This window comes from Ochotona curzoniae, unplaced genomic scaffold, assembly GCF_017591425.1.
Source record: "Ochotona curzoniae isolate NIBS_2020 unplaced genomic scaffold, NIBS_Ocur_1.0 contig_2861, whole genome shotgun sequence".
NCBI lineage: Eukaryota > Metazoa > Chordata > Mammalia > Lagomorpha > Ochotonidae > Ochotona > Ochotona curzoniae.
The window spans coordinates 2,748,723-2,758,481 of record NW_024465620.1 but is presented as its reverse complement, the minus strand read 5'-3'; the positions used below and the strand labels follow the sequence as shown (position 1 = coordinate 2,758,481).

The following is a 9,759-nucleotide window of genomic DNA, read 5'->3' as shown; positions in this document are numbered from 1 at the left end:
ATGTGCCTAGGGGGATGTAGAGTCTCAACGTATGTGTGCAACTTTTCTACAAGTTTAAAATAATTTCAAGGGCCCGGCGCGGTGGCCTCTGTGACAGACCTCAGGATTGCTTGCTCCCTCCCCAGCAGACCTGTCTGCCTCAGGGAGCTGTGGAAAGAACAGGCACTTGAACCCCTCCTGGAGCCTTTTTGGAGATAGTAACTACGCGCTGTAATTGTTTATGTCATTGGCAAGGGGGGATGATTTCACAAACATCCTCAGTTCTCCAATTTGACTTTCATGACAGGTGAAGGGATAATTGTGGTCTGAAGGGAGGTGAGGTCACACAGTCACAAACCCATTTCTAGGGGTCAACTCATGACTCAGCCTGTGGCAACCTTGATGTCGATGCTTGTCCTGGCAGCTTAAAGAAATACGGGATTTTAAAATGTTGACTGAAAGAAAGAGGCATTGATCATGGAGGCATATCAAGGCGTCTGGGTGAGTTGTCCTAGGATTCTCCTGTGTGCCCCTGGTCTTGTGCCTGGCCTCACAGGCAGGAAGAAGAATCCTGAGGTATGTAGTGAGCCAGGACAGAAAGGTGGCGTCCTTCACTCCTCAAGAACCCCTCCTCGTGTAATTTACTACAATTCAATAGTCATTGTCTCTTGGCGTTTCAGGAAAATAATCATGAAATCTAGTGTTGATTTGCTTAAGGAGGAGGTTCCAAAACAAATCTGCGGCTGCCTGGTGCACAGCAACCACACTATGCATGCAGAGGTAGCAGAGATGTACCTGCACCCGTGGGAGCCAGCATGCTTGTGAGACAAGAAAGGACAAGTCTGCGGATTCTTCTGATCCTGGGCAGACACAGGGGCCTGAGCGGCAATTGCCGGAATAAAGGACTGTGTGCATTCCATTGTGTGACTTGTCCAGTGGACACAGTGGCTATCTCCTGGCGGAAGCACCCGTGCATCCACAGTATGGTAAGATGATTTTCTGTTTTCAAGAGAAGCCTGTTTCAGGAAAAAGTCACATTTGGCTTTAGAAATGAGTCTCAGATGGCGGCTCTCATGTCCCGAGGTGACCACTGACATCTGCTCTGGCTTGGAAATACTTTCATCTCAGGTGGAATTGCTACAGTCGCAAGAGCTACAACACACAAGATCTGACACTCCACCTTGCAGGTTGTATGTGTAGCTTATACTTCAAATCCTTTCAGAAAAACACTTGTATTAACTTCTAGTAGACCTGAGTACATCAAATAAAAGCAGTAATGTTTATTTTCTGCCACACTTGATTTTCACCAGAGATAGGCATTAATGTCCCATAACATCGAGGGCACAAGATATTTTTTTTTTCTCTTGTCAGTGTCAAATGGTATACTATTGTCTACTCAATATGTTGGCAATTTTGAATAACAAGTACAATTGTTCAAGGAGAAAGACAGTATATGCTATAGTGATGTAATCTATTCCTCATAAGATAAACAATTGGACCATTAATATTTTTGTGAGATTTTTGGTTGATTCTGTATTATTAAAGCAGGCTAATACACATGAAATAAGTACAAATTGAGTCTCATAAAAATAGCCTGATTTATATATCAAGTCATATATATGTGTGTATATATATATATATATATATATATATAGTATTTGTACAACACAGCCAATAGATCTGTCAGGGTAACACTGGTTAATTTAACTGCTTTTATAGAAGCCCAACTAGCTTTAATACCCTATTTAGTACACAAATTGTGACAAAGGTGTACGGTGAAGCTGCCTGTGGGATAAATTCATTACCCATGATATGAGCACTACTAACTTTCCCTGAAGTTACTAGGAATACAGCAATTACTTCATGGGTGTTTCAATATAACGAATATTGTGAAAGTAGACCTCAAGATTATGTAATGAACTTTATGTAAACATGTTCATACGAATGTAGTTACTGCTAAGTGGGAAGTCACGAAAGCAGAGAATACGATGCATATAGACTGATGAGTTTCCCTTGACATTAACGCGTGTAGCCCTTTCCTCGTCCCCAAACGTAATCACAGGCTCAGAGACAACCATCAGGCATCCGGAGCTGATGCCATGGTCAACGGAGAGCTGACAATGGGGATGATGTATTTGTCACAGGTCAGCATTGCAATCCTGGGGAATTTCTGTCTTCTTTCCCACGATCTCCATCTCCTCTTCATAGGATGCAAGCTCAGGCCCACAGACTTGACTATCCGACACCTGACTGTCGCCAACTGCTTAGTCATTCTCTCTAAGGGAACCACACAGACCATGGCAGCTTTTGGGATGAAGGACTTCCTGAGTGACATTGGTTGCAAACTCATGCTCTATGTGCACAGAGTGGGCAGGGACATGTCCACTAACGGTACTTGCCTCCTGAGTGTGTCCCAGGCCATCATTATCAGTCCCAACAACTCCAGGTGGGCAGAGCTCAAAGCCAAACTTCCCAGGTACATTGGCCTCTGCAATATCCTCTGCTGGATGCTGAACCTGATAATAAATGTCGTGGTACTTGTGCATGTGACTGGGGGCAAGAGTGACAAAAATATCACAAAGACAATTGACTTGGGCTACTGTTATTCTGTGAATCCTGTCAAATTCACAGCATCACTGTACACAGCCCTGGTGAACTTGAGAGACATTTTCTTCATAGGACTTATGCTGTGGTCCAGCGGCTTCATGGTTCTCATCCTGTACAGGCACAAGCAGCAGGTGCAACACATCCGTAGGAGCAACACCTCCAGCAGGTGCTCCCCAGCATCCAGAGCCACGCACAGCATCCTGGTCCTGGTGAGCACATTTCTGTCCTTTTGTACTCTCTCCTCTATCTTTCACACTTGCTTAATTAGTTTAGGAAAGCCCAGTTGGTGGCTGGTGCACACCTCGGCACTCATCGCTGGGAGCTTCCCAGCTGTGAGCCCCTACATTCTCATGAGCCATGACTCCAGAGTGCCCAGGCTCTGCTGCACCTGCACAAGGAATGCTAACTCCCCAAAGTTTTAAGAGTGTGAAAAGTGTTCAGAATAATTATGATGATCTATTTCTCATATTTTAAAAGTTACTGACTCAGACAATTTTCTTACTGGAGAGACAGAATGATACTCCTTGTCCTATGATTCATTCCCTCATGGCTACATTCAACCCTTGTCCGTGGTCCATGCTATGAGGTGAGACTCAGAGGCAGTCATATAAAATGTGTTATGTTTGTATTTGATCCGTAATCCTGGGGAAAGTGTCAAAGAAGAAATGTGAAGCAATGCTGACCAGGTGATGACACTGTGCTGACCCCCCGGGTCTCTGTTAGACTTGTCACGCCCTGTGTCTCCTAACTCTAGGAGCTAACATTTCCATACGATTTGAGGCCAATCTTTCCTTTCTTTCTGACTCATGAAGACTGTTCCACTCACTGAGATACACAGAACACGATCCAGTGTTCCAGGGCTGTAGTGGATCTTCAGCTCAGTGGGTCTATTTGGCTTGTATTTTTAAGGCAGGACTCTGCCCTGCTGGGAGTCATGTCCCCCCAGCTGTCTTGGGAACTCTATCTTTTGTTAACATGAGTTCCAAGAAACAAGGAGTTTTCCTTTGAGTATCATATAGAAATGTGTCATTAGTGTCATAATTGGGAGGATAGATAGTTATACACACCACCAACATGACAAAGATCAGCCAGCCTGCCTCACGCCCCATACGTTTCTTGACACTTTTGGTGGAAATGGCATGCTGAGAGAGGAGTGATGGTCTGCAAGGACAAGGACCCTTTGTGTGATGGGTAGTGGAGGAGACAAGGCTCCATGGTGCATGGAGGAAATGTGCTCATCACGTGGTGACCAGCGGTGTGAGGAGCCGCCACTGTCCTGTCCAGGAGGCGCCTGTGTGGGAATGTAGGACTGAAACAGGCTCCTGACTGTGCTCCGCCTGATGCCCTTTCTCTTCCTACTAGAAGCATGTGAATTGCCAAATTGATGGAGCGCTCCATGAGTGTGTGCTTTGGTCTCTTTCCCTCCTATGTGACTGGCAGCATTAAAGAGGAGCGTTATAGAGGAGACTCCGTATGTTTGTGTTTCCTAAGAAACTCAACTCAAACTTTCATTGCTAGGATCTATAGATTGGGCTACATATCAAAGCTTTACACACATTGGGAAGTTAATCCAAACACAGTTATTACATAAACCATCATCAACCTAAAGTAAAATCACAAGGCTTGAAAGTGACAAAGTAAATGCCAGCATCATTCTTAGGGCACAGCTAAGAGCTCCGTAGGCTGATGGTCAGACATTCTGTTTTGACAGGTTCAACGTCCCATCAGAGGCAAGAACGGGTGAAATTAAGACCAAGCAATACCTCTAGCTGTCCCAGGGGTCTTTATCTTCTCAGTGTGATAATATTGCTGCTTGACTCACAAAGCTTTTTCTTTTTAAAGATTTATTTTATTTTTATTGGAAAGGTGGATATACAGAGAGGAGGAGAGAGGTGTGAGAGGGGAATCTTCTGTCTAAAGGTTCACTTCCCACAAGGTTCTGCGAATATTCTTGAAGGTGACACTGAAGGTGTCTCTGAAATGCTTAGTGTTTAAAGAAGAGCTGAGTCTTTCAAATTGGGGAGTAACTGAGGGAAGATGTTGTGTTTCAGTCCCCACGGCTCCTGCAGCCCTGATCTGACCCTCCCCTGCAGGACTCCCCAGCCCAGAAGGTAACGATTCATTATTGGCAGACGCTGGGTCACTCACTCAGGGGTATTGGAATAATCTACTTCTCACCAACTTTCTTCTTTCTTCCTTGCATTTTCTCTAGCTCCATTTCACAGGATCCACATTTAGATCCACAGATTGGATCTTCCAGAATCTGGCTGCCATGATCTGTGTAGCCATTATCCCCAGGGGAGCCCTCCCTCAATGGCAGCTGGGCGTTTATACAGTTTCTGGGTGATATTGGTACAAATGTCTGATTACGCCGTGGCTGTGGTTGCATCTGGCAGCATCTCCAGGCATTGGAGCATTGTCCAGGGGCCATCACAATCGGCCCAAGCAACTCCGGGTGATGAGATATTAAGACTCACAAGTTCATGGGCACCACCAATGCCATCCTCCAGACCCAGAGCATGATGCTAGTATTGTAGTATATGTATATACATGACTGGAAGCTGAGTATGAGACTATCTCAATGATACTGGTTATTGCTATGGTCCCGCGGGGCCTCCCAGGAACATCACATGCCCACTCTAGGCGGCAGCCATCTTATTCTGCTATATATGTTTTGGATCTCTCGTTGTACGCCTGTGACTCTGGGGTTTTTACCATGTACAGGCATCAACAGGTATCCAAAATGTGGTTAGGCCATTGGTACAGAAAGACAACAACATTCCTGAAGGATTAAACAACGGTGACAAAAGAGATGGGATTAGTATTATGGTCTTGGGCAGCTAGTTCCGGTTCATGAGCTTGGGAACCATGCCTCCCCTACCTATGTGATCCTTTCTGCCCAACTGCAAGTCAAGTTCACGTCTTATCACCTGGAACCTAAGAGGCAGTGCTATTGTGTGGCTGCGTAACTACTCCCTTCTCAGGCCCCTGTAAAGGCCCATGACAGGCAGGTGCTCGCGCTCTTGGTCACATGCTGTTGTCACCCTGTACTTAAATTATGAGTACACTCCCTGTGCCTGTTTGCTGTGTGGCTTCCTGCGGACAGTCTCTGGGGACAGGTATCTCCTGAACACGGCTCCTGCGTTGTGTAACCCTCACCTCTGTGCTCTGTTTGGGTGGGTCAGTGAAGCTGTGAATGCTAAGAAGCTGTGTATTTCTAATATGTGCACTCTCAATGGTTCCAGAGAAGCTAGCAAAAGATGAATGTGTGCGGTTTTGTAAGTGTGTCCAGGTTATTAGCTGCACTCCCCTTAGGATAAATTAGATTGTGGTGGAAGCTGGATAATTGGTCTTTAATTTAATGGATGGATTTCGCAGTAATGAAAGTTTTTTTCTCTTAGGGTTTGGATTCAGACTGGGACATACTTTTCACTTGTTAATTTCTAGTTTGCACTGACGTAACCAAGCTTAATTAATAAAAAATTTTAATAACCTTAAATGTGACTGGTCTGATCTCTCTTACATCGCACAGCATTTAGGGGAGAGGGGTTCAAGTCTGAACTCCGTGGGACAAGCTGAGTTCACCTTGAATGGGATCTGATCCTGAGAGGGCAATCACTTCAAACTCCTAACAATCACAGTCCAGGGACTCTTGCAGGAGGAAGGCAAGGATGGGAGGAAGCCCGGGGAAACGAGGTGGCATCAGTGAAGTTGAAAAGGGATTTCCAACAGGTGAGCTTCAGAGGGCAGGGGCCCAGGCATGGGGAAGGGCTTGTCCCCTGAGCCAGTGGGACCTCTGACAGTTCCAACACAAGCAGAAGTTCCTGAAGACAGGGGGCTCCCTCACAGGCAGCTTTGCCCGGGGTGAGGGTTGGGGTGGTATGGCTGCTCCCCTCAGCTTCTGGGGACATCTCCAAGCTCCCAGACCATCTGTCTGAACCACCCCTTAGAGTTCCTGGGGATTTAGAGCACCAGACAGTTGAACACTCTGACTCAGAGAGGGGTTGGGGGTGTGCACATCACTGTGGCCTCCAGAAGCAATGGAGCCTAGAGGAACAGTCTATGCCCAGAAGTGTGAGCAGCTCGGTGTCTATTAGCAGGAGTGCAGCTGAGGCTCAGCTGAGCTTCCCTGGTTGCCCAATGTTGCTAGGCATTGTGGCACCTCACAGCTTGCAGGCAACTCCACAGGCAATGGACACAGAAAATGCCTGGCTGGGTGCTGCCAGATTGCTCTGTGTTGTCTCCGCCACTTGTCCACAATAAACCATGACCGTACTCAGCTACCACGAGTTCTTGGAGCCCTTCTTGCCAGCTACTGAAAGTAGCATTTTCTCAGAGATTTCCCCCCATGTTTTTTCCATAATGCTTTAATTTTGTTTTTTCAAGTGAGTGTTACGGAGAATGAGAGAGATCACGTCAGACAGCAATGTAGGTTTGTAAGGAGGAGCCTTCATTGGCCAAGCTTGGCAATGGTAACTCCAGTGACGCTCCAGGAGCCACTGCACTGCCCAGCTGAGTCAGATGAGTTTTAAGCTCTCCCAAACTCAGAGCAGTTCCACTGAACCAACTGGCTACCAACTGCCCTCGTTTCCAGCAGGAGAGCCTGGACCCTCCCATTCCAATGGGCTCAACTGCCTCGTTGAATGAGCCCAATAGCCCACTTGTCCACCTGCTTCCTCACAGCAGTTTTTGTGGGAAGATGCAGGAAGGGCAGGGTGTTTGGATCCACTTGAACCAAATTTTCCATGCAGTCAGAATCTGCAGTAATCCGAGGAATCCTGTGCACTGCTGTGATGTCCTATCACCTGGCTGCACTCCACCGCAGTGAGCACACTGCATGGATTTCACAGCATCAGCACCAAAGAGGTACTTTCTACCATACATCCCTCCTTCCTATGTTCTCACACCACCACCCTCCATCCTCTTTCTTTACTGTTTCTTAAATATTTAAATGACACACTGTGGTAATCCCAATCTCTAGCCACGTGAACTGAAGTGAGGGTGACCTCAGGCTTCGTTAAACTTGAGCATGGTATTTGAAATGAAGGAATCCTCCTGGGGAGATCCTGCCCTCCTGCTGTACACTGGACAAATCCCATTTTAGGTGAGGGGGTGTTCGGGGGGCTGGGAGTCAATGCCCTACACCTTTGCAAGTAGTGTGAGCTATCACTTCCTTCCCTACAGCTGGAAAACTACAAAGGGAGATGGGCTGTACCCCTCAGAGCAAGCAGAGAGGAGCAGGCCTGGGGCAGCCTTTTCCTAAGCCCTGCAGCAGGAGGAGACTGACCCCATTACTGGAATCACCCCTCTGCCGTGTGCAGTCACTCCCTGGGGACGCGGGCTCAGTGTTCCAGGCCTGCATCACAGAGCAACAGAATGGCTTAGAAGGATTCTAGAGGCAAAAGGAGTTGTTCTAGGAGATGGGGATTCGCGGCCCCCCACCTCTGTTCTGCCTGACCTGACAGCCTATCTGGTCTAACTCAATACCCAGCTGTTCTCTGCCTCCCCAGTTACCACATCCTTGTTCCCTTCACGCCACACAGATCCACTGGACAAGCCACTGACCTCATGCGGAAGTTATCTCAGCACCGTGCCCATGTGTGTAGACATGTTCCTCCTGAGGTGATGATCATGGGGCTCTCAGGATTAATACTCTTGTGGGAGAAGTAAAATGCCATCTGTCGGGCCCGGCTCAATAGTGTAGTGGTTAAGGTGCTGGCCTGGAAGGCACCGGGATCCCATATGGGCGCTGGTTCTAATCCTGGAAGCCCCACTTCCTATCCAGCTCCCTGCTTGTGGCCTGGGAAAGCAGCGTAGGACCACCCATGACTTTAGGACGCTGCACCTGTGTGGGAGATCCGGAAGAGCTCCTGGCTTCAGACTGGCTCAGCTCCAGAAGTTGTGGCCACTTGTTGAGTGAATGATTGGATGGAAGATCTTCCTCCCTGTCTCTCCTCTATGTGTATATGCCTTTCCAATAAAAATAAATTAATCTTTAAATAAAACTTAAAAAAAATACCCTCTGTCCCCACTGCACCTCTGTGCATATGCAGAGAAGAGCTGAGCACGCAGCATGGTAATGACAAAGTATATAATCCTACCAATAGTTCAGTTTTAGCTCTATATTGACAAATAACAGCTCTCTGTGTTATAGATTTATTTTTAGCATGTCATTAATGTAATTTTTAATCAAGAAGAGATGGGCTATGATGGGAAAGAATTCCATCCCATCCCTCAGTACTGCACGGAAAGGACCAAGAGACCAGAGGAAAACCATCTGCTCAGTTGGAGACCAAACATCAGATCAGGGGTCTCAGGACACGTAACTTACCAAGCGAGGGTTTGAGTGCTAAACGATGACCAATATCCTTGTCTGACACTTAGTACTACAAAACCAAATGACAGCACCAAATACACAAGACTAGGATGCCTTTAAATCTCATGTTCTGGACAGAAAATTTTGGAATGGAAAGTAATTTGGAACACTTAAAAATCCAAGTAACTGGGAGGAAATTTAAATAAGGTTGAAAAAGTGTCAAATTTAGCAAAAGAATGACAGGAATTCTCCTGAAATCGGCTGAGGACAACAGTGTAAATGCCTTTTCAAAAAAGCATCACGTGGTACATGGAGCCCTGCCCCATTTCTTCTCTCTCCTGTCCCAGGACCAGAAAGAATGCATTGAGGTGTTTGTGCCCACTGAATAAACAGCGTTATTAGCTATCTTCTCTTGCAATCCCATCTGGAATAACACAACAGAGACTCATGTTATTGGTCTCAGAATCCTCACTCTCTTTCGCACAATTCCAACCCTCAAACCATTCAGGAAGAAACCAGTCCCTGCCCCAGAAGGTCTCAGACCCAATCAACTCAACACCACCCAGGGTTTGGCTCCCCCTTGTTCCACCACCATGAACATTTCCTCCATCTACTCTGTCAACACACCCCTGATTCTCCTCCCTGCCCCAAACCTGGCTCCCTCTTCTCTACACATTCTTCACAGCGCGTTGGACCGCACTCTGCGGGGCTCCCCCCAACCGCTCTGATTTCCCTCTCTTTCTTCCTCACATTTGTTAGCCTTCTGCTGGAGAATGACGCTGGCCACCTGCCCTGGGGAAGGACTTACTTCAGGGGGTGAGAGCCAGGGGTCAGTGTCCACAGGGATGGGGACCCCG

The 9,759-nt window shown here is 47.0% G+C and overlaps 1 protein-coding gene across 1 annotated transcript; it reads left to right on the top strand.

The window, feature by feature from the left end:
- Nucleotides 1–2,078: 2,078 nt before the first annotated feature.
- Nucleotides 2,079–3,070, top strand: LOC121155048 (vomeronasal type-1 receptor 2-like). The gene is made up of 2 exons (XM_040978230.1): nucleotides 2,079–2,817; nucleotides 3,021–3,070. Exons 1-2 carry the CDS (start codon nucleotides 2,079–2,081, stop codon nucleotides 3,068–3,070), a joined length of 789 nt encoding a protein of 262 aa, XP_040834164.1.
- Nucleotides 3,071–9,759: the final 6,689 nt, after the last annotated feature.